At 48.5% G+C, this 25,640-nt stretch overlaps 1 protein-coding gene across 8 annotated transcripts in view; it reads left to right on the top strand.

Moving 5' to 3' along the window:
- Positions 1-25,640, top strand: part of RAB11FIP5 (RAB11 family interacting protein 5) — a 95,142-nt gene that overhangs the window by 12,077 nt on the left and 57,425 nt on the right. For 2 of the 8 annotated variants that reach the window (XR_012788422.1, XM_075573347.1), the window contains exons 1-2: positions 8,910-9,412; positions 10,102-10,501. Coding sequence is in view for 7 of the 8 variants with exons in the window: in XM_075573347.1 (XP_075429462.1) it covers positions 10,146-10,501 (356 nt within the window). In the remaining variant the exon portion in view is untranslated. The other 6 variants (XM_075573378.1, XM_075573370.1, XM_075573356.1 and 3 more) reach the window with 6 other exon arrangements.

The raw sequence follows: 25,640 nt of genomic DNA, 5'->3' as shown, positions 1-25,640 counted from the left end.
TCTCTGGGTGTGTATGTGTATACCGGTATTATCTCTCTGGGCGTGTATGTGTATACCGGTATTACCTCTCTGGGCACGTATGTGTATACCGGTATTACCTCTCTGGACATGTATGTGTATACTAGTATTACCTCTCTGGGCGTGTATGTGTATACCGGTATTACCTCTCTGGACATGTCTGTGTATGCCGGTATTACCTCTCTGGACATGTATGTGCATACCGATATTACCTCTCTGGGCGTGTGTTTGTATACCGGTATTACCTCTCTGGGCGTGTATGTGTATACCGGTATTACCTCTCTGGGCGTGTATGTGTATACTGGTATTACCTCTCTGGGTGTGTCTGTGTATACAGGTATTACGGTATTACCTCTCTGGGCGTGTATGTGTATACCGGTATTACCTCTCTGGACGTGTATGTGTATACCGGTATTACCTCTCTGGGCGTGTATGTGTATACCGGTATTACCTCTCTGGGCGTGTCTGTGTATACCGGTATTACCTCTCTGAGCGTGTATGTGTATACCGGTATTACCTCTCTGGGCGTGTATGTGTATACCGGTATTACTTCTCTGGGCGTGTATGTGTTTACCGGTATTACCTCTCTGGGCGTGTATGTGTATACCGGTATTACCTCTCTGAGCGTGTATGTGTATACCGGTATTACCTCTCTGGGCGTGTATGTGTATACCGGTATTACCTCTCTGGGCATGTATGTGTATACCGATATTACCTCTCTGGGCGTGTATGTGTATACCGGTATTACCTCTCTGGGCGTGTATGTGTATACCGGTATTACCTCTCCGGGCGTGTATGTGTATACTGGTATTACCTCTCCGGACGTGTATGTGTATACCGATATTACCTCTCTGGGCGTGTATGTGTATACCGGTATTACGTCTCTGGACGTGTATGTGTATACCGGTATTACCTCTCTGGGCGTGTATGTGTATACCGGTATTACCTCTCTGGGCGTGTATGTGTATACCAGTATTACCTCTCTGGGCGTTTATGTGTATACCGGTATTACCTCTCTGGGTGTGTATGTGTATACCGGTATTACCTCTCTGGGCGTGTCTGTGTATACCGGTATTACCTCTCTGGACGTGTATGTATATACCGGTATTACCTCTCTGGGCGTGTATGTGTATACCAGTATTACCTCTCTGGGCGTGTATGTGTATACCGGTATTACCTCTCTGGGCGTGTATGTGTATACCAGTATTACCTCTCTGGGCGTTTATGTGTATACCGGTATTACCTCTCTGGGTGTGTATGTGTATACCGGTATTACCTCTCTGGGCGTGTCTGTGTATACCGGTATTACCTCTCTGGGCGTGTATGTGTATAGCGGTATTACCTCTCTGGGCGTGTATGTGTATACCGGTATTACCTCTCTGGATGTGTATGTGTATACCGGTATTACCTCTCTGGGCGTGTATGTGTATACCGGTATTACCTCTCTGGGCGTGTTTGTGTATACCGGTATTACCTCTCTGGGCGTGTATGTGTATACCGGTATTACCTCTCTGGGCGTGTATGTGTATACCGGTATTACCTCTCTGGGCGTGTCTGTGTATACCGGTATTACCTCTCTGGGCGTGTCTGTGTATACCGGTATTACCTCTCTGGGCGTGTCTGTGTATACCGGTATTACCTCTCTGGGCGTGTCTGTGTATACCGGTATTACCTCTCTGGGGGTGTATGTTTATACCGGTATTACTTATTTATTTATTTATAAAATATTTTACCAGGAAGTAATACATTGAGAGTTACCTCTCGCTTTCAAGTATGTCCTGGGCACAGAGTAAAACAAATAATACATGATTACAAATACAGTTACATAAATGAACAGGGTATACATTATATACAAGACATTGCATGCACAGTTAAAGAAAATATATATTATGAGCGTATGAAACAGTTACAGACCAGATTAAAGTGTGAGACAGCCTTAGATTTGAAAGAACTTAGACTGGTGGTGGATGTGAGGGTCTCTGGTAGGTTGTTCCAGTTTTGGGGTGCACGGAAGGAGAAGGAGGAGCGGCCGGATACTTTGTTGAGCCTTGGGACCATGAACAGCCTTTTGGAGTCTGATCTCAGGTGATAAGTGCACAGGACAGCCACGCGGTACCAGCGGAGGGGCGGAGCCAAGTTTCGTGTGATCCCTGAAAGCCCTCCGTGGATGCGCATGCTCTGTAAGGTGCGCAGGAGGCTGTAACGCTTGCGCTCACCACGAACAAGGAGGGACCCCGGAACTGAGGTGGGAAGGATGAAACCCGGACCCGCAGCAGCGGAGGCACGCCTCGAAGGTGGACAGCCAGCATAGCCGGGTCTGATCGAAGAGACAGCGTTAGTCCAGATACCTGCCGGATAGTAGGGAGGAGCCAGGAGAGTGTTAGGTGCCGAGAGCCGTGGTCGTGGGTTGGAGCCGGGTGGTTGGTCAGTGTCCGAAAGCCGAGGTCGAGAGTTGGAGAAGTCGGAGGTTCAGGAGGCAAGCCGGGTCGATTTCCAGAGAGGGTCCTAAGTCAAGCCGGTTCGGTACACAGGAGAGAATGCGAGAGCGAGGAGAAAGCACTAGGACAAGACAAGGCCCGAACGTGGAACACAAGGCTACCAGGAACTATGCTCAGCCAAAGAAGGGAAGGGTGAGCGGGGCATAAGAAGGACCAGGGGCCAATGGAAACTGGAGGAGTGACCCAGCGAGGGCAGTGACAGGACAACAGAAGGTGGCAGGTGAGGTGGATAATTACCCCTGCTGTGCTGCTTGTGGGCGGTGCTGTTCGCGAGGGAGGCGCGCGAGCCGGAGGCAGGACCACATAGCGTGTGAGGCAAGAAGAAGCCCTTACCGATGCTGGAGCGAGAGCGGGGGAAGGAGCCCGCTGCCTTCGGCGGCGTGCACCTGGAGCCAGCGCGGATCGGCGGGAGCGGGGATCAGCGTGGCGGGACGAGCTAAGGGGGGAACCCTCCTTGAGGGAGGGGTTCCCTGGTTTCTTATAGAGGCAAGGAGGAAGCGCGCCGCGAGGGACGCGCGCTCTGACCGCTTGCAGCGGGAGGTAAGACGGGCACACGCCGCTGGGGACGTGTTCCCCCGATTCCTTTCACTCTGGGCGTGTATGTGTATACCGGTATTACCTCACGTTCAGATAATAATAATAAATAATAATATTTGGGGGAGGGGATTTCTGCTTTAATGTTTAATGGGTTAATTACCAGTAAGGTTGAATATTCCCGGATCGGCCGCATTCCACGTTGACTTGAATGGGAAATTTCGGCTGTGAAGGCCCCCGCGGGCCCCATGTAGGTACGGCACCTGTCACCCCCTCCCTGCCAGTGATGCTTCATTTGCAGCCTCTCTGGCAGGGAAGAGGTTAATGCAGGCCTCTCTGGCAGGGAAGAGGTTAATGAGGACTGCAGGTTTCCCCTGGTATTGCAGACTAAACCGGGAAAGGCAGGAACGCGGGAGGGAGAGGTAACAGGAAAAGACGCCTTTCCCAGCACACGTCAGTGTGAGAAGTTACAGCTTCTTCTGCAGGAGCCGTGTCTGCCCCTGCTCTCTCACACACCTCCTCCCCTAGTACCCCTCCTCCCCTAGTACTCCTCCTCCCCTGTACCCCTCCTCCCCTGTACCCCAATCCTCTTCCCCTCTGCCCCGTACCCCAATCCTCTTCTCTCGCACACCTTCTCTCCTCTCCTACAATCCTCTCCCCAATCCTCCTCCCTCACGCACCTCCTTTCCCCAATCCTCCTCCCTATCTCTTCTCCCCCGATCCTCCTCTCTCTCACCCCCCCCCCACCCTCACTCTCTCTTCTGTATGTAAGTATGGCTGTATTTATATAGTGTCACCAGGTACATAGTGTCACCAGGTACATACTGTATGTACAGTATGTCTGTATTTATATAGTGTCACCAGGTACATAGTGTCACCAGGTACATACTGTATGTACAGTATGGCTGTATTTATATAGTGTCACCAGGTACATAGTGTCACCCAGGTACATAGTGTCACCAGGTACATACTGTATGTACAGTATGGCTGTATTTATATAGTGTCACCAGGTACATAGTGTCACCAGGTACATACTGTATGTACAGTATGGCTGTATTTATATAGTGTCACCAGGTACATAGTGTCACCAGGTACATACTGTATGTACAGTATGGCTGTATTTATATAGTGTCACCAGGTACATAGTGTCACCAGGTACATACTGTATGTACAGTATGGCTGTATTTATATAGTGTTACCAGGTACAGTGTCACCAGGTACATACTGTATGTACAGTATGGCTGTATTTATATAGTGTCACCAGGTACATAGTGTCACCAGGTACATACTGTATGTACAGTATGGCTGTATTTATATAGTGTCACCAGGTACATAGTGTCACCCAGGTACATAGTGTCACCAGGTACATACTGTATGTACAGTATGGCTGTATTTATAGTGTCACCAGGTACATAGTGTCACCAGGTACATACTGTATGTACAGTATGGCTGTATTTATAGTGTCACCAGGTACATAGTGTCACCAGGTACATACTGTATGTACAGTATGGCTGTATTTATATAGTGTCACCAGGTACATAGTGTCACCAGGTACATACTGTATGTACAGTATGGCAGTATTTATATAGTGTCACCAGGTACAGTGTCACCAGGTACATACTGTATGTACAGTATGGCTGTATTTATATAGTGTCACCCAGGTACATAGTGTCACCAGGTACATACTGTATGTACAGTATGGCTGTATTTATATAGTGTCACCAGGTACATAGTGTCACCAGGTACATACTGTATGTACAGTATGGCTGTATTTATATAGTGTCACCAGGTACAGTGTCACCAGGTACATACTGTATGTACAGTATGGCTGTATTTATATAGTGTCACCAGGTACATAGTGTCACCAGGTACATACTGTATGTACAGTATGTCTGTATTTATATAGTGTCACCAGGTACATAGTGTCACCAGGTACATACTGTATGTACAGTATGTCTGTATTTATATAGTGTCACCCAGGTACATAGTGTCACCCAGGTACATAGTGTCACCAGGTACATACTGTATGTACAGTATGGCTGTATTTATATAGTGTCACCAGGTACATAGTGTCACCCAGGTACATAGTGTCACAAGGTACATACTGTATGTACAGTATGGCTGTATTTATAGTGTCACCAGGTACATACTGTATGTACAGTATGGCTGTATTTATAGTGTCACCAGGTACATAGTGTCACCAGGTACATACTGTATGTACAGTATGGCTGTATTTATATAGTGTCACCAGGTACATAGTGTCACCAGGTACATACTGTATGTACAGTATGGCTGTATTTATATAATGTCACCAGGTACAGTGTCACCAGGTACATACTGTATGTACAGTATGGCTGTATTTATATAGTGTCACCCAGGTACATAGTGTCACCAGGTACATACTGTATGTACAGTATGGCTGTATTTATATAGTGTCACCAGGTACATACTGTATGTACAGTATGGCTGTATTTATATAGTGTCACCAGGTACAGTGTCACCAGGTACATACTGTATGTACAGTATGGCTGTATTTATATAGTGTCACCAGGTACATAGTGTCACCAGGTACATACTGTATGTACAGTATGTCTGTATTTATATAGTGTCACCAGGTACAGTGTCACCAGGTACATACTGTATGTACAGTATGGCTGTATTTATATAGTGTCACCAGGTACATAGTGTCACCAGGTACATACTGTATGTACAGTATGTCTGTATTTATATAGTGTCACCCAGGTACATAGTGTCACCAGGTACATAGCGCTTTCCAAAACACGACATAATATTATAGCACAATAAGCACTTCAGACAAAACGATAGGAAAAGGAGTCCCTGCCCTGAACAGCTTACAATCAAAGTCTTCTCCCCAATCCTCTCTATCCCCCCTCTCCCCCAATCCTCCCCTCCCCCTCTTCCCCAATCCTCCCCCCCTATCCTCCCCTCCCCAATCCTCTCTCCCCAATCCTCCCCTCCCCCTCTTCCCCAATCCCCCCCCAATCCTCCCCTCCCCCCCAATCCTCCCCCCTCTTCCCAATCCTCCCCCCTCTTCCCAAATCCTCCCCTCCCCCTAATCCTCCCCTCCCCCCCAATCTCCCCCCCCCTCCCCAATCCTCTCTCCCTCAATCCTCTCTCCCACAATCCTCCCTCCCCCCTCTCCCAATCCTCTCTCCCCCAATCCTCCCCTCCCTCTCTTCCCCAATCCTCCCCTCCCCCCAATCCTCCCCTCCCCTCTCTCCCCCAATCCTCCCCCCCCTCTCCCCCAATCCTACCCTCCCCCTCTCCCAATCCGCTCTCTCCCCCAATCCTTACATCCCCTCTTCCCCAATCCTCCCCTCCCCCTCTCCCCAAATCCTCTCTCGCCCCCCTCTTCCCCAATCCACCACTCCCCCCAAATCCTCTCTCGCCTCCCTCTTCCCCAATCAACCCCTCCCCCAATCCTCCCCTCCCCCTCGTCCTCTCTCTCAATCCTCTCTCTCCCCCAATCCTTACCTCCCCCTCTTCCCCAATCCTCCCCCTCTCCCCAATCCTCCCCTCCCCCCGATCCTCTCCTCCCCCCTCCCCCAATCCTCTCTCCCCCCTCTCCCAATCCTCTCTCTCCCCCAATCCTTACCTCCCCCTCTTCCCCAATCCTCCCCTCCCCCCTCTCCCCAAATCCTCTCTCTCCCCCCTCTTCCCAATCCTCCCCTCCCCCCCCCCCAATCCTCCCCTCCCCCCTCTCCCCCAATCCTCCCCCTCTCTCCCAATCCCCTCCTCTCCTCCATCCTCCCCTTCCCTCTCCCCCAATCCTTACCTCCCCCTCTTCCCCAATCCTCCCCTCCCCCAAATCCTCTCTTTCCCCCCTCTCCCCCAATCCTCTCTGTCCCCACTCTCCCTCCCCTCCCCCCCAATCCTCTCTGTCCCCACTCTCCCTCCCCTCCCCCCTCTCCCAATCCTCTCTCCCCCAATCCTTACCGCCCCCCTCTTCCCCAATCCTCCCCACCCCCCAAATCTTCTTTCCCCCTCCCCCAATCCTCCCCTCCCCCCTCTCCCAATCCTCTCTACCCCAATCCTTACCTCCCCCTCTTCCCAATCCTCCCTCCCCCTAATCCTCTCTCTCCCCCCTCTCCTCCCCTTGCCCCCCTCTCCCCCAATTCTTACCTCCCCCTCTTCCCCAATCCTCCCCTCCCCCTCTCCCCAAATCCTCTCTCTCTCCCCCTCTCCCCCAATCCCCTCTGTCCCCCTCTCCCAATCCTCTCTCCCCCAATCCTTACCTCCTCCTCTTCCCCAATCCTCCCCATCCCCCCTAATCCTCTCTCTCCCCCCCTCTCCCCCAATCCTCCCCTCCCCCTCTTCCCAATCCTCCCCTCCCCCTCTTCCCCAATCCTCCCCTTTCTCCCCCAATCCTTACCTCCCCCTCTTCCCCAATCCTCCCCCCTCTCCCCAAATCCTCTCTCCCCAAATCCTCTCTCCCAATCCTCCCCTCCCCCCTCTTCCCCAATCCTCCCCTCTCTCACCCAATCCTTCCCTCCTCCTCTTCCCCAATCCTCCCCTCCCCCTAATCCTCTCTCCCCCAATCCTCCCCTCCCCCTCTTCCCCAATCCTCCCCTCCCCCTCTTCCCCAATCCTCCCCTTTCTCCCCCAATCCTTACCTCCCCCTCTTCCCCAATCCTCTCTCCCCCCCTCTCCCCAATCCTCTCTCCCCCTCTCCCCAAATCCTCTCTCCCCCTCTCCCCAATCCTCCCCTCCCCCTCTTCCCCAATCCTCCCCTCCCCCCCAATCCTCCCCCTCTAACCCAATCCTCCCCTCCCCCCTCTTCCCCTCCCCCCTCTCGTCTCTCCCCCAATCCTCCCCTCCCCCTCTCCCAATCCTCTCTCTCCCAATCCTTACCTCCTCCTCTTCCCCAATCCTCCCCTCCCCAAATCCTCTCTGTCCCCCCTCTCACTCCCCTTCCCCAATCCTCCCTGTCCCCTCTCCCTCCCCTCCCCCAATCCTCCCCTCCCCCATCCTCTCTCTCCCCCAATCCTTACCTCCCCCTCTTCCCCAATCCTCCCCTCCCCCTCTTCCCCAATCCTCCCCTCCCCCCAATCCTCCCCTCCCCCCTCAATCCTCTCTATCCCCCCTCTCCCCCTCTCCTTCTCCCCCCTTCCAATCCTCCTCCCCAAAACCTCCTCTCCTTCTCCCCCCCTCTCCTCCAATCCTCCGCTCCCCCAATCCTCTCTGTCCCCCCTCTCCCTCTGCCCCCCTCCTCCAATCCTTTCTGTCCCCCCTCCCCAATCCTCTCTGTTATCTCTCCCCCAATCCTCCTCTCCCCAATCCTCTCTGTTATCTCTCCCCCCTCCCCCAATCCTCCTCTCCCCTCCCCCCTCTTCTCCAATCCTCCTCTCCCCCCTCTTCTCCAATCCTCCTCTCCCCCCTCTTCTCCAATCCTCCTCTCCAATCCTCCTCTCCCCCCTCTTCTCTAATCCTCCTCTCCCTCCTCTTCTTCTCCCCTGTCCTCTTTCACCCAATCCTCTCCCCCCTCACCCCAAATCCTCCTCTCTCATTCCCCTCCCCCAATCCTCCTCTCTGTCACTACTCTTCCCCAATCCTCCTCTCTCCCCCCTCTCCTCCTCTCTGTCACTCCTTTTCCCCAATACTCCTCTCTCACCCCTCACCCCCAATCCTCCTCTCTGCCACCCCTCTCCCCCTTCTCTCTGTCACTCCTCTCCCCCAATCCTCCTTCTCTCTGTCACTCCTATCCCCCAATCCTCCTTCTCTCTGTCACGCCACCTCCTTCTCTCACTCCTCCTCCTCCCCCCCCCGTCCTCCTTCTCCCTGCCACTCCCCCTCTCCTAAACCGAAGACAAGATACAAAGTTACTTTGCAGCACAGCTGCAGGACTCCCTGATCTCCCCCCACCCCCAGGACTCCCTGATCTCCCCCCCACCCCCAGCAGTTATTACCAGCCCCTCACTGCAGCCACACGGTCCTGGTGAGGATGTCACTGCTGGGAGCTGCATGATGTGCTGTGTAATTCTGCACCACATCCACATGCCACCATTATACAGTACACCCACTCCGGAGTGGCTGCCCCCTGTACAAAGCGGATTGCATGTGGATTGCTGGTGCACTGGATTTTTACTGCAACATAGATGTGTTTGCAGCTGAGGTCACTGGCTTGATCACCTACCCCTGCTTTAGCATTGGCTGAGTGTGTGGGGTCTGTGCAGCTGTGGGTTGTTTTTTGGGGCTTGATTTGATGATAAGCCCATTGGATTGCTGCTGCATTAGGAGGTTGGGATTGCATGAAGCAGCCTGAGTGCAGCCCCATTCCAAGTCAATAGACTTTACATGTTGTATGTTCATTGTGCTGAGTTGTGGATCTGCATTAACTTCAGGTGGGTGCCAGGATTAGCCCAGGCAAGGGTGGGTCTGCATTTTGTGGGTAAATGTGGTATCTGAAATAGTTTAGGTGGGTGATCTCCTATATTAGTACGTGTGGGGGTGTAGCTTTGTCTAGTTGGGGTGTAGTATTGTGTCTAGTTGGGGTGTAGCATTGTGTCTAGTTGGGGTGTAGCATTGTCTTATTGAGGTGTACCATTGTGTCTAGTTGGGGTGTAGCATTGTCTTATTGAGGTGTACCATTGTGTCTAGTTGGGGTGTAGCATTGTCTTATTGAGGTGTACCATTGTGTCTAGTTGGGGTGTAGCATTGTCTTATTCAGGTGTACCATTGTGTCTAGTTGGATGTGTTGCATTGTTTAGTTGGCGGTGTGGGAGGTTGCATTGCTGTAGCTGGGTGTGGATGTGCATTAGTTAAAGCCCAGTACATTTGGTTTGTGTTGGCTGAAGTCCAGGTGTGCTTGGTGTAGCTAGCTGCAGATCTGTAATGGGATGAGGGAGGTAAGTTTGCATAGCTGTAGGGAGCATCTGCATTTGTACTTGGGGTTACAGTGCTGTAGGTTGAGTATGGGCATTGGTACAAGTTGCATGGCGGTGTATTGCTGTAGATAGGTGTGGACCGAAGTCATTGTATTGGTACAGACAGTCCGGCATTACTCTAATTACCTGTGTCTGCATTGTTGTAGGTAGGCGTGAATCCTCATTGTAGTGCAGACTCCTGAGCCCCATCATGTCTCTCTGGCCGGAGCCCGAGCTGGGCTGGCTGCCCACCCATGTCCAGGTGACCGTGCTGCAGGCCAGGGCCCTGAGGGCCAAGGGCAAGCATGGCACCAGCGACGCGTTCACCGTGATCCAGGTGGGCCGGGAGAAGTACAGCACGTCGGTGATGGAGAAGAGCCCTGGCAGCCCTGAGTGGAAGGAGGAGTGCTCCTTCGAGCTGGCCCCAGGAGCCATGGAGAGGGGAGAGGGCTGTGAGCTTCAGTTGATCGTCATGCACCGCGCACTGATCGGCATGGACCAGTTCCTCGGCCAGGTCAGCATACCCCTGCAGCAGGTGTATCGAGAGGGACGCTCCCAGAGGAACCAGTGAGTACCATAGCACTGATACTGACCACTCGGGGATACCATCTTGTTCAGTGGGGTCTGTAATAAAACCCTATTCAATGGGGTCAGGGATACCGACTACAACTGGTCCCCATCATGCCACAATGTGTTATACCAGTGTTTCCCAACTCCAGTCCTCAGGGAACCCCAGCAGGTCAGGTATTAAGGATATCCCTGCTCCAGCACAGGTGGCTCCGTCAAAATGACTGAGCCGCTGATTGACCCACCTGTGCTGGAGCAGGGATATCCTTAACACCTGACCTGTTGGGGTTCCCTGAGGACTGGCGTTGGGAAACGCTGCGTTATACAGTTCGATCCAATGCATTCGGTGGAAATTACCAACTACGATCTAATCGTCTTTCCCAATGGGATCTGTAATCTACAGTAACTTGATTCACCTGGACGGGGATGGTGACTAGGTAGGTTTGGTCATACCTCTGCAAGTTGGGTCAGTAACACAACGCCACACGCTGGGGCCTGTTATACCAACCCTGTTCAATGTCTTAATTCAATGTGTTAACCTAAGGCCGGCAACTAACTGGGTCTGCCCTTCCTTCCACTGGGGAATAACTTGGACCTGTAATGCGCACATAACATAGTACCACCCACATGTCTAGGACGTGGCTCACCAGCTCGCCCGTGGTGCGCGGATGTTCTTCCCCCATGAATTTCTAACCCTTCCCGTCTTGCTCAGTGTAGCTTCTCCTTCGTGATTCCCCCTCTTGCACCCAAGACGTCCATGTTGGGTGACTCCCTAGGTTGGGGGCAATGACCCCCTGTGGTCCTCTCCTGTCACTGATGCATGCTTCTCCCAGAACCCACGTGTCATTGCTGCTTGGTCTGCTCCATTCCTGCTAGGAGTACTCTGGGTTTTCTCAGGGGTGGTCAACCCAATGGCACCCTAGAAAAAGAGTAACTGCCCATCGAGAGTACCTGGCAGGTCATAAGGGCCTCGGGCATGCCAGGTACTTCATCGGGGCACTGCAGAGGTTAACTGAGCTTTGTGGATCTGGGCCTCAGTCTTATAATGTTGGGAAATAATATACATTGAAGGAGCTATGCAAACAGACGGGTTCTGGATTTATTAGCTGGAATGTGGAACAAGCTACCTGTGGCAGTATTGAAGAGCATGAAGTGTGTTGATATTCGGCAGTGTTTTCCAGGGGTGTGCAACTCCAGTCCTCAAGGGCCACCAACAGGTCTGGTTTTCAGGATATCCCAGCTGACTCTGGCAAAGAGTTGCCCACCCCTGTCTTGGTCCCCCTGGCTTCTGCTTCTCCTAGAACTGCACAGACCTGTCTTCCCATGGAGCTGCCATGGAAATCAGAGGGGAGAAGCAGAAGCTAAAATGTGTTTGTGCGCACTTCGGTTTCGCTGACGCTACCAATCATAAATGACATCACAACTGAAAGATGGCTTCCTTCTGCAAAGCACGCGTGCAGCTTTTCCGGAGGAAACCATACTGTTTGATTACAGCATCTTCTGAACGCCCTTTCCTGCATCTTCGTTCCATTTGCTATGGCTGAGATACAGGGCCATGAACTGGGTTCCAGGGATAGAATAAAATGGCTCCCTGCGATGTCATAAACATCATTGCAGCTAAATTAGAAATAAAAATATCTGTTACTTCTAAAGGGTTTGTTAATATTTTATTATTTTTTTTGTGGGGGGTGGATTGCTACTTTAACCCTTTTTTTTAATATACCATCTAACTTTATTTTCACACTGTAATTGTAGCGCCAATTTCAGCGTACTTTAGAGAATGGATTGGTCATAACTAAGGTGGTGGTCACTTTATTGCAGTTTTTGCTATCAAAGGGTGCATTCCAACCCATAATAATAAACTTTAAAAGCAAAAAGATCTTATAAAAGTGGCTAATATCAACTACCAAAGTGTTTTTTCATTTAAATTTTTTTTATTTAGATCTCAATCTACTGATTTCTACGCAGTATTATTAGTCTTGACACTATCACGGAGACTGTTGCTATTTCCTCTCCCAGAATCCCTTGCTTGTCTCCTCACTGCTGATTGGTTCTCCTTCCTACGAGAGTGCAATGACCTCACCAGACTGCAATATAAAGCTTCCTCTGACTTATCAGCCATGTTGTTGTATCCCAGAAAGCAGGCGTACTTGCGCACTGAAATGCTTTAGGAAGGCCCTTTCAAAAGTTAGGGAAAACACCCGTTTTGCTTGCTTGAGAGGTGCTGTAGCCGTCCGTTCTGCAGCCCAGTTGGGTTTTGCTTTTATCTGATCCATGCAGCAGGAGGCGGGGGGGGGGGGGGGGGAAGCAGGGCTGATCAATGGCCGTACTTTCTATTTCTGTCTGTTTGTGTTACTGCGGCAGGGCACGGTGCTGGATGGTATGCATTGCTTGCAGGGCCTGAGCCAACTTGTTCACAAGACAAGTTTCAGCTTCCAAGCTGAGCTCATATTTTTCTTATGGAACGCACTACTTTTCCCAAAACCTTTCCTCAGCTGGGCGTTGTCCGTAGAGACACGGGAACCCCTGCATACTACGCGGGTCTTCCATGTCGCACACAGCATGGACTTAATATAATATGGCTTCCGCAACAACAAGAACCTTTTTAAAGTAAAGAATAGAACGTACCATCACAGCAGTTTGGGCATTGGAAGGAGGGACGTTGCTGCAGATGCAGCTGTTCCCATAGCTTTTATGTAATGGTGAGAGATTGGTCTCTAAATAGAACTGGTTTCTAGATAAGCCGTGTAATGAAGTTTCCCCTTTTCCTGCACTTCTTGAAGTTGGTGATTCACTCTTCCCACATGTCGTCCTCTTAAACCTGAGGATCCAAAAAAAATGGACTGAGGGGGTCAATAATTTTTTATTTGATTGTTTTATGTATTAAAGCGTTGCCTCCTGTTATTTGTTTTTTAATGGGTATGAAGCAGGGGGTCTCGGGAGCTGAACCGCTTTGATTTCAGCTCCGGGAACCCCATGCCTCCCGAAAATACTTGTCTCTAAAGGTAGCAGCTTGGCTCTGCACCCAATATGGCGGTTTAAAGGTCCCACGACCAATAAGAAGCTGCCACGTCATATCTTGCGGCTTCCTATTGGCTCATGTGGAACCTCTAAACTGAACAGATAGCGGAAGCACCTTTTTACAGGTACATTTATCGGGAAGCAGGGGGACACTGGAGTAGAAATGAACGTGGTTCATCTCTAGACCCTCTGCTCACCACCTGCGGTATGTAGGGGGGGGGGTGTAATTTTTATTTTTACACAGTGGTGGCAGATGCTTTAAAAACCCATAAAAATTCAGACTTCTATCCAGGTGTTACGCTGTTATTCAGCAGTCGTAGCTGCGCACGCAAAAGTCTGAATCGTGTTGATGGCGCTTGTAACGGCGTCTGTGTGACTGACGCGTTTCACATTAGATGCTTCGTCAGTGGGTCTACACTGAGAAACCTTCTAGTTTTCTTCTATACCTGAGATGTAATTACGTTTCAACCACAAACACATGGCATATCCCTCTGGGAGCTTAGAAATCAATAAAGGTAATGGAACAGTCAATTGGATAAATATTAGGTATATGTAGTACAGTGGTAATTGGGGCAAAAGCTATATAATATCTCGTGGATATTAATAAAAATGTTTTCAATAAGTGCTCATTTGAATTTAAAGCTGCAGTTCAAGCAATATCCTACATGTTTTTTTTTTATCAGTTCTGTACTATGAGAAAATACTTGTAGCATTTAAAAAAAAAAGAAAAAGATTTTTTTAATGTATTCTAATGTAACAGGCATTTTTGTTCCTATAGCAACACATACAAAGTCACATCCCCTTCCCCTTCTGAAACAGCATCACCTTTTTGAGCCCTGCCCTCTCTAGCAGTGAACCAATAGAATCTAGTGCCGGCCTGGTCACATGATCTTCCTCACAGAACTGTCAGTGCAGCAGAAGAGGACCAAGATGCATTTCGTGAACCCCCAGCAGAGTTTCAGCGATCGATCACAGGACAATGGACCGATCATCAATTTAGCTAATCCCTTATCCGTGTGCACACTGTATTGCTGCACATATTGAATGGAATTTTTTTTTTTTTTTTTAAACGACAGCTTTAACTGCAGCTTTAAATGAATAAAGAAACATTTATAGGTATTGTGTATGTATGTGTATAAAACTAGAAGGACCTATATTCAATAACAAAAAAGGTCCCTAAGAAATACAAATTGATCTTTTTTTTTTTTTTGGTTTAGTATTTCTGGAATAACATCAAAACTCCCGAACGAGATATGTAGAATAGCACCAGCATTTTTAATTGTGAAAAAAAATGTGTAATGCCAATAGCCTGATTGAAACCTAATTTGTTCTTCCATTTTGGGGTTTGATGGACCCCTACTTTCAGCAGCAAAGTTACCGGTTCTTTGCATTTTGTGTGTGTGACAAGGTGTGCTCATTTGCATGTCATTTCCCAGAATCCCTTGCAGTGGAAGCACTGTATGCAAGGTGGTGACGGTGAAAGGCAGGGTGCAGACCTGTCTAAGGCTGATCTCACTCTGCCTACTACCTGACGTTGCGGGTGCGCGTCCGCGGTTGCGCACCTCTGTCTGCTGGGCGATTGTGTGAACATCCCCAGCAGACTGGATGAACCGACAGTAGGCGGGACAGGGGAAGACGTCATCCTCTTTTTAGAAAAAAAAGAAGGTGGAGCTTTCATTCATTGGCTGGCGCAGTGCGCGTGACGCGGCTGCTGCACGAAATCACAAATTCAGTTGTCTTCCTGAGCTGGCAGCAGCGTCGCCGCTGGGAGTAGTTTCAAGTCTTGCGCGCGCGTCGTGTAGCTAGCAGAGCCTAAGACGTGAATGGGCTCACAAGGGATGTTTTTATTTGCTATACGGTGGAGGTTTTTTGTCGCCTTTTTCACCCACCATAACTTAATATCCTAACTACTGTATCAGCAGATTTATAATGACAGAGTTGGTGAAATCTGCGCTGTGCAGCCACGCCCCCCCCCCCCCCACTCTTATCTGTTACATAATTAATGATCATCATTATTTTACAAACGAGAGATTTTGTGAGGGGGGAAAAAAAAAAGAAATAGTTTTGTTAATATCTTCCACACTCCCCACTTCTGCACCCTCATTGGTCGGAGCGTCCCTTGGACAGATTTGCTGTCGTTTTGCCCCGCCGGCAGTGAACGGGTTAATAGGGCAGTCTCCTGGCTTGTCAGCAGGTCGGGCTGCTTTTAATTTCCCCTCTTAATCCGAGTCACACGGAGGACTGGGGGCAATATGGCTGTGAAACCCATAGCTCTAAATGCTTTGTCATTTCTTGTGTGTGTTAAAGACCTTCTCTCCCCGCCCCCCCCCCCCCCCCCCGGGCGGAAGATGGTGAAATCGGCAGCGCTGGTATATAGGCTTTTTGTAATGTGATGCCGTTACCTGGAACTTATTTATTCATTGTATGCGTGTGTCCCCTTCTCTCCTGTTTATAACCCGTTACACAGTCTCCTTCAGAGAAGGGAAGAGCCGGTCACGTTTTTCCCTTTTCTGTCGTGGTGTGAAGCATTTGGTTAAAGCCGGTGAACGTGTCCTGCGTTCTTCCGACGGGTGGCGATTTTTCCGTGCAGCCTGGCCGAGCGCCTGACTTAGTCCGTGAGGCGTGTGTGAGACATGCTTGTGCAGAACAATCGCCTGCTTTGTTTCTAGAAGCCCAGTTATTAGTGCTGTGTGGCCTTGTCCTGCTTTAAAACTCTCACTCTACTTGGCACAAATATTAGCTGCAGTCCTCTGAAACCGCTGGTCAGAGCGACCGATCGGTGGACTTCCTATCCTATATAATATTATCCGTCTGCTGCCGGGGCCCTCATCTGGGTTCTTCCACGAGGGACCTCCCTAGCAGTGCAAGATCTTTGCAGCACTTTCCTGTTTGTGATCATTTGTTGCCAATGTTTCCAGCAGTTTGACCTGCAAACTGTAAGAATAGATCATATTCGCTTGGTAATATAAGAGTACATTGTAGCTGCTGAGTTTGACTGAGCGGAAGGATTGATTTGAAACTGATAGGCTGCCATTTAGTGAACCCAGGGAAGCAGGGTGTTTGCCGATCGATCACAGGAGAACAAATCGATCGGCAGCTTGGGTCATTTTTTTCAATAAAGATAATAAACTGCATATATTAAAACAAACATACTTTTTTTATTTTATTTAAAATCCCACTTGGATTGCCTCTTGTTCAAAAAACAACTGATGGGACGTTCCTTGTTAGCAGAAAATTACAGAGGAGGCTGTTATAACTCTCTCCTTTATCCATCCCATAATATAAGTGAGATATAAGCGGCGTGCTGCTCTGGCCGCCATGTTTGATTTGGGCAGAATGGCACAGAGAAGTAATTGGATCACGTTAGAGGCGCTGTGATGGAGACCGTGTTATACATTGAAACCTCTCGGGTCATTAATCCATTATTTTTTTTGCATAGGGCTGGTAGTATATAGCGAGCAGTGTGTATATAGGGTTAACAGGTTTTGGTGTAAATATTGGCAGGTAAGGGACCTTTTCCCCAGGGCTGACACCGTTCAGCCGGAGTCGGACTGCAGTGTGAAGGGGTTGCGGTTTTGCCGTGTCCTGTTTTAAAAGCCTTTGTGACGAGTTCTGATCTCGGGGTGCCTCATTACCGGGGTTTTCCTAAATCTTTGACCCCTAAAGGCTTTTGATCCCTGAAGGCACTGCGACTAAATCTAAATAACCACCCAGCTGGACGGGGGGAATGTTACACCTTTTATTTCCGGGGCAGCCAAATCCAGTCCCCAAGGGCAACCAACAGGTCAGGTTCTCCGAATATCCCAGCTTCAGCACAGGTGGCTCAATCAGTTGAAGACTGAGCCACCTGTGCTTAGGCAGGGACTGATTGAGCCACCTGTGCTGAAGCATAGATCCTGAAAACCTGACCTGTTGGTGGCCCCTGAGGGCTGGAGTTGCCCTGTTGTAGGAATTGACACTTAAAACCGATAATAACCGGAAGTGCAAGGTGAGGAATTGTGGATTAAATTTAAACCCGGAATCCCTATTTGGAGCTGGTAGTGTTAAAACCCCGTCCCCGCCCGGCCGGCTGCCATACATTTCCATATATCTATGGGACCGTTCTTCATAGATAAAGAACAGCGTTTCCCGGATCCTAAAGGTCGTCTTCTCGCTTTTACCGCGTATCCAGACGTTCCGCGACTTTACAAACTTTGCCCTAAGCAAAAGGTTAAAAAATCCTAACCCCGTCCCACGAGTGCTGCAGGGGTTTGGCCGGAGTTTTCTGCGGAACGTCTTTGAAAACTCACGAGCGGGAATATTTAAACCCCCCCTCCAAAATAGGTTTTCTCTTTCTGTAAAACTGAGCCCTGCTGAAGCATTTGACACGGAAGGGCGAAGGGCGTGATCGCAGCGATTATAGGAAAGTAAAGGCAATTTAATTTTTTTCCTGCAATTATAGTATTAAACCATAATTCAGCCATATTACTGGCGTGCAAATATCATTTTGCGTACTTGCAGAATAGAATAAATAGAACATTTTATACAGCAAAATCTGAGCAAATTAGAAAACTAACAAATATGTATAGCTACTGATATATTTTTTATATAATATAATGTTTTCTTTTTTTCTGTTTGTAAGTAACGGTTAACTGGGTCACACCCTACGATTTTAGCTGACGGGCATTTAGTAAAAGGCAATTTGTAACTGAAGAGTTTAAGTGAGCCTGGGTGCATCAAGTTAATGTCCCGTGAAGCGTCTGACTCAGGGCTGAGCTTCTCATTTCTAGGTCTGAATCAGCAGTCCTGTGTCCGCCATCTCCCCGTAACAGCGGGGCCGGCTGCAGTGTCGGTTACCTGTGTCCTTGGGCAAGTCCCTTGAGTATTAGTATGAGATTGTAAGCTCTATGGGGTAATAATAATGAGGTGACTGCGCACTTTCACCTGGTTAGAAACCTAACAATACGCAGAATTGGGGATTTGCGAGACTATAAACTAGTTAAACGGGCAGTGGCTTGTGGGATGGGAGTGAGCCAAGGACTGGTGTAAATGTAATTTGGTGATCTAACACTTTATTTATTTTTCTTCTTAAATGCCCTTTTGCTTGTCCACCAGGCAGCACAGAGCTGCTTTCAATGCAGACAACAAAGGATCTTATCAGAAAAAAAGGGGTGGTGTGTCGAGCACGCGCATTTTAAGTGACACTTCTTTGTCTTTTGTCACTGTTTATTCACCGACATTGTATTTGTGATGTGTGTTTTCAATGAAAAATCAAAACACAATTTCAGTGACAAAACGCAAAGAAGTTTAACTTAGAACGCGCGCGCTCTGCACATTCCCCCTGTTTTAGCTATTTACATTTCCAGATTTATACTAACTGAATTGTGTGTGTGTGCGTGCGCGTGAATGTGCGTGCGCGCGTGTGTGCGCGCGTGTGTGTGTGTGTGTGTGTGTGGCCCTCGCGCGCCGAAGCCTCCTGCCAGCAGTGACATCACTTCCGGGACTGCACTTCCGTCACCAACCAGGCACTTTACCCCAAGGGAAAAGTTGGATCTGCTCAGTTCAGGTTATTTGAACTTTTACTAATGTCACAAAGAGAATTAGCAGACACATTTGTTTGCTTTTGTGCTAATTTACTTTATCAGTGATCCGTAATCTGACGGGAAGCCAGGAGAGGGATTTAAGGAGGAGATGAGAAGAGACTGTTCTGGGGGAAAGTGAAATTATTCTAGCAGCATAAGTTTGGGATTGATTGCAGGGGAGAAAGCTGTGAGGCAGGGAGGCCTGTTGGCCGTATGTTACAATAACCCAGACGGGAGCGGCTGAGGGCATGCATTAGAGACTGACTGGAGATCCAGTGGATGGAGTGGTGGGCTGCATGCTGGGTAGTTGGTGACCTGTTTTCTTGGTGACAAACGGTAGATGTTACGGTGGCTGCAGGAGGAGAACTGCATGCCTGACCTTTGAAGAAGAGATTTTGCAGGCACTTTAAGCGGGCGAGATGTTGCCCGGGGGTGTCATTCTGCAGTGTACGTTCCTTGTAACAATGGGGAATGTCTGCAGTATGAGGCCGGGCGACATTCTGTCACCTGAGACCGTGCTGTTCCCCGTGTGCGCGCCTGCCTGCTGTATTGTAAAGTGAGGTACCATTGTTATTGAATGCAGGGACTCCCCGAGACTCGCGTTGCCAATCTTCTGCTCAAACTTGGGAACGTTTTAAAGAGTTTGAAAAAGTTGGCTTGAATTTTGTAAGTGTTTAAAAGTTTGGTAGAAAATGAGTCAAAGCGAAATTTGGCATTTTCAGTCCAATTTCTCCACAGAAGAATGTATTCTGACATACGGGTACTCTGCTGCAGGGCTGCGCCCTCCTCCTTCCCCCCCCCGGCTTGGTCCCCCTTAGTGCTCGTGCACCCCCTTACCTCGTTTTGGTGCGTCAAATGATTCCACAGGGTCATGTGATGTCATTTGACGCCGCTTTGCCATGGCGACATGTCACACCACGCATCTGAATCCCGGGAAGTGAAGTTGCAGAGGTCTCACGCAATCCTCCAGCATTTAATTTAAATGCATTGGGTAGGAGCGCGGGATCTCTGCAATCGCCCCCGCGCCCCCCCCAGGAAAATCTCACGCACCCCCCAGTTTGCGCACCACTGCTCTGCTAGATAGGTCTCCCTCCCACGCCCTCTTCCTCTCTACCAAAGCCCAGACTTCGTGGAAGAAACCCGTCTTATCAGGGAGAAGAAGCGGCTCGGTGAGTAAAGACACTGACTAGCACTGAGTGTGAAGCAGGGGAACCTGGTGTCGGCTCCTTGAGACTTTGGACAAGTCACTTTATCTCCCTGTGCCTCAGGCACCAAAACATAGATTGTAAGCTCCACGGGGCAGGGACCTGTGCCTGCAAAATGTCTCTGTAAAGCTCTACAAGAAATTATTATTATTATTATTACTGTTATTATTACATCTGAAATTACGTCTGTGGGCTTTTCAGTGAATTAGATGGTACATACTTCTGGACGTAGTGAATGAATGGGTATAACGGGCCACTGTGTTTAGAGTTGCCAGGTGTCCAGTATTGGACTGGACTGTCCTGTATTTGGACACTGTCCAGTAAAAATTTGAGGTAATACTGGACATGTGTGTGTATACCGGTATTACCTCTCTGGGCGTGTATGTGTATACCGGTATTACACCTCTCTGGGCGTGTATGTGTATACCGGTATTACCTCTCTGGGCGTGTATGTGTATACCGGTATTACCTCTCTGGGCGTGTATGTGTATACCGGTATTACACCTCTCTGGGCGTGTATGTGTATACCGGTATTACCTCTCTGGGCATGTATGTGTATACCGGTATTATCTCTCTGGGCGTGTATGTGTATACCGGTATTACCTCTCTGGGCGTGTATGTGTATACCGGTATTATCTCTCTGGGCGTGTATGTGTATACCGGTATTACCTCTCTGGGCGTGTATGTGTATACCGGTATTACCTCTCTGGGCGTGTATGTGTATACCGGTATTACCTCTCTGGGCGTGTATGTGTATACCGGTATTACCTCTCTGGGCGTGTATGTGTATACCGGTATTACCTCTGTGCGTGTATGTGTATTCTGGTATTACCTCTCTGGGCGTGTATGTGTATACCGGTATTACCTCTCTGGGCGTGTATGTGTATACCGGTATTACCTCTCTGGGCGTGTATGTGTATACCGGTATTACCTCTCTGGGCGTGTATGTGTATACCGGTATTACCTCTCTGGGTGTGTACGTGTATACCGATATTACCTCTCTGGGCGTGTATGTGTATACCGGTATTACCTCTCTGGGTGTGTATGTGTATACCGGTATTACCTCTCTGGGCGTGTATGTGTATACCGGTATTACCTCTCTGGGCGTGTATGTGTATACCGGTATTACCTCTCTGAGCGTGTATGTGTATACAGGTATTACCTCTCTGGGCGTGTATGTGTATACCGGTATTACCTCTCTGGGCGTGTATGTGTATACCGGTATTACCTCTCTGGGCGTGTATGTGTATACAGGTATTATCTCTCTGGGGGTGTATGTTTATACCGGTATTACCTCTCTGGGCGTGTATGTGTATACCGGTATTACCTCTCTGGGTGTGTATGTGTATACCGGTATTACCTCTCTGGGCGTGTATGTGTATACCAGTATTACCTCTCTGGACATAGTGACCTGAACGGCTTGGAGGGGCCGCGTGATTTCCCTCAGCAAGGGATGGGCTGAGCAGCTTTCTCAATCCTGCTGGGCAATGCAGCCAATCAGGAGGTGGTGTCAGGAGCCTGGGGGGTGGCTCCTAGGAGAGGAGGAAACCGCATGGACCAGAGAGGCGTGTGTCGAGCGCGTCGCACCTTTCACCATTGTGTCCAGTTTTTTTGGAGAAGCCACCTGGCAACCCTATGTGTGTTTGACTCAGTATGTCCATTGGGACCTAAATTTGGCCATACTATTTCTCCTTGTATAAATGTTGCCTTCAGTACTGTGTGTTGTAGGGTCAGTCAGTAATATAAACATATTTTCTTGAAATCACAATAAGTTTACAAATATGGTTAATGTCCTGGAACAGGACTGCTTATTTTTCTGTTCCCCCCCGTTGCAGCGCTGACTGACAGCCTTCTCCATTTTGGATGTAAGCTTTCCCTGCAGCTGTAACTCCCAGTGCAAGTGGAAAACTGTTACATTTTTGATACTTTCCCTTCTCCAGACTGCCAATAGCTCTGGTTGCCCTGACAACCTCTTTAGTCCTCCTAGCTGAGATGGTTTGTCTCAACTCCCCCTGTCTGTGTTCACAGGTAGCACAGTCCAGTCACATTTCCTGTGGGACAGGAATCCCTCACTTCCTTTTCATCCATGCAGGCCGAGTGATTACTACTATTCTTACCTACTCGCTTGCAAAAGCAATTTGTTTGACCATCCCTTGATACAAACGCACCTTCACATAGAGAAGCCCTCTCTCACCCCTCAACAACATCTACAAGTACCCTTTATTTTGCTGTGACTTTCTCAAGAAAGTAAAGAATATACTAAAGGACTTGGCGTGCTTTCAAAGAGGGACGAGCTCCTCGTATCTGGCCATACTCATATCCTGCATATGACCCTGTGGCTGCAGAATACTTAACGATATTTACTGCAGGGCACCTTTTTTTTACATTGGCAGATCTGCCTTCTATGTGGTTACCGTGTCCTAAACCGCATGTCCTTAAAACATCGATGTCTCTGAAGGGTGACGCAAGTATGGCGGTAATACATTTTCAATGTAGATTTTTTTTTATTATTGAATTTTTTTTATTTTAACGTCCTATTAGAAGCGCAGTATCAATTGTGAACCTAATCATTAGGCGGTGAAACAATTTCTGCTGTAGAGAATAGTATCCCCTTTTTAAGCATTTCATTCTAAATGATCAGCTTACTTTGGTGTTACGGGAGATCTTCATCACAGAAATGCCCCAATTATTCATTCTTGTGCCAGAGGGGGTAGGCGGGAGGTTTCTTAGTCATGCTCGCAGGTTATAATATTAATGCCTTTAAATGGATCCATGCTAATGTAAGACGAGAAACAGTGCTCATTTGCATAGCAGTACCCAGAATCCCTGGCTGCAGTGGAAGCACCGCATGGTGTGTGGTTGAGGGGTCAGTTAGGTTTGGGGACCTGACACGGGTCCGCAGCTCTGCCTGCCTTTGAGGGGGGGGGGGGGGGAGTCAGGAGAGAGGGGGCAGGACACAGAAAGAGAGACACACATACACTGACAGACACACACACATACATATATATATATATACACACACACACACACACACACACACACACACACACACACACACACACACACTGACTGACACACCTACACACACACTGACTGACACACATGCACACACACTGACTGACATACATGCACACACACTGACACACATACACACACACTGATAGACACACACACACACACTGAATGACACACATACACACACACACACACGCACACTGACACACATACATACACACACACTGACTGACACACACACACTCACTGACTGACACAGAGAGACATTCACACAACACAGAGAGAGAGAGACATACACTGAAACACACACACACATTGACTGACACACACACTGACACACATGCACACACTGACTGACACACATGCACACACTGACTGACACACATGCACACACTGACTGACACACATGCACACACTGACTGACACACATGCACACACTGACTGACACACATGCACACACTGACTGACACACATGCACACACTGACTGACACACATGCACACACTGACTGACACACATGCACACACTGACTGACACACATACATACACAAACATACATACATACTCTCTGACACAAATACATACTCTCTGACTGACACACATACATAGTCACTGACTGACACATACACTGACTGTGCCGAGCACGCGCGTTATAAGTCAATTTCTGTGACAAAAGTCAAAGAAGTTTCACTTACTATGCGCGTGCACCGCACACACAGCTTTTTTTTTTTTATAAATACAAATGAAAACAAACCGCTGGCATAAACAATGCAGCTGGTAATCTGCTTTAAATGGTCGTTGCGTGGATCTTTTTCAAACGGTGTTGGGTGTTTTTAATACACGGCATTGCAGGACCCTCCATCACGGGACGATACATACAAATTCTCCTATCGCATCTTTTTAACGCCTCCAATATATGCCGGCTTTACATGGCTTTGTGTCACAATTGGTTTGCATGGAGGCCTTGGACGGGGATCTGTGTCTCCTGCCACAAGAGGGGAGTTGTGCGTTTGATGTGCGCTGTGTAATGATACTGTTTGTCCAGCTGCTTCCGAAGTTGGTGTTTTGTATTATTTCAGCGCCTGTCAGAGCTGTACCCCTCGTGGATTTTCCAGTAACGGCCCTTCTCTGCAGTGCTGTAGCATACACAAAAAAAAACACAACGTTTAGTCACTGCAAGAGTCATTGTACAAGTGACCTTTTTGTTAATAAATAAAAATAGCATATATCAGCGGAGCGTCCTAAAGATGCGTTTTTTTTTTACGCCTGCAACATACATAACTTTCCTGCGTTTGCTCAAGGATTATGAAACTCGGCTGTTTATTTCTCAATGTCCTTACCACATTATTGGACATTGTGTTATCAGATATAAGGAGAAATAATGACTGCTTTGGGACCAAAATAAAGTCCATGTAGAGTAGATCCTCCCCCTCCGCTCCCCTCCCCCTATCTATATGTTGGAAGAGAGATTAGTTAGTGTGTGTGTATATACACTAGTATTTGTTATTATTGTTTTAAACACACACACACACATACACACACACACATACACACACACATATACACACACATACACACACATATACACACATATACACATATACACATATACACACATATACACATATACACACATACACACACACATATATACACATATACACACATACACACATACACATATACATATACACACACACACATATACACACACACATACACACACACACACACATCTCAACACAAAGTAAGTTTTGGTGAGTAAAATAATTGACAGAAACCCTCCATCTTGCAATGAGTACTCTGCGTCACATTTTTGCTTCTTATCCATTTTAACATGGACCCCTATAAGCTTATGTAGAGCGCTCCTCCGTATGCTTTTGCAGCCTGGATCTTCAGTGAGAGGCTCCTAATAGCTGGAAAACACTCCTTGTATTAAGCCTGGTAACGAGCCTCTCTGCGCAGTTATTCAAGGTGCAGGTTTTATTCGTTAAGGTTGTAAATGAGAAGAAAAGGTGGTAATTTGGAAATAAAGTGGTGGTATGTAATACCCCTAGTACAGGGAGTGGCCAACTCCAGTCGACCAACAGGTCGGGTTTTAAGGATATCCCTACCTCAGTCCCTGTGCTGAGGCTGGGACTGAGTCACCTGTGCTGAAGCTGGGACTGATCGAGCCACCTGTGCTGAAGCAGGGATATCCTTGACATGACGGTGACCCTTGAGGACTGGGGTTGACCACTCCTGTTCTGGTAACTGCTGCCCCAACGCCTCTTGCGCTCCGGCGTCTCTCTGCTCCTAGGATCCCTTCCCTGACTTCGCAATGAATTCAGCATTAATT

Source organism: Ascaphus truei, chromosome 1, assembly GCF_040206685.1.
Source record: "Ascaphus truei isolate aAscTru1 chromosome 1, aAscTru1.hap1, whole genome shotgun sequence".
Taxonomy (NCBI): domain Eukaryota; kingdom Metazoa; phylum Chordata; class Amphibia; order Anura; family Ascaphidae; genus Ascaphus; species Ascaphus truei.
The sequence above is the reverse complement of the archived record's forward strand: the minus strand, read 5'-3'. Positions and strand labels throughout refer to the sequence as shown.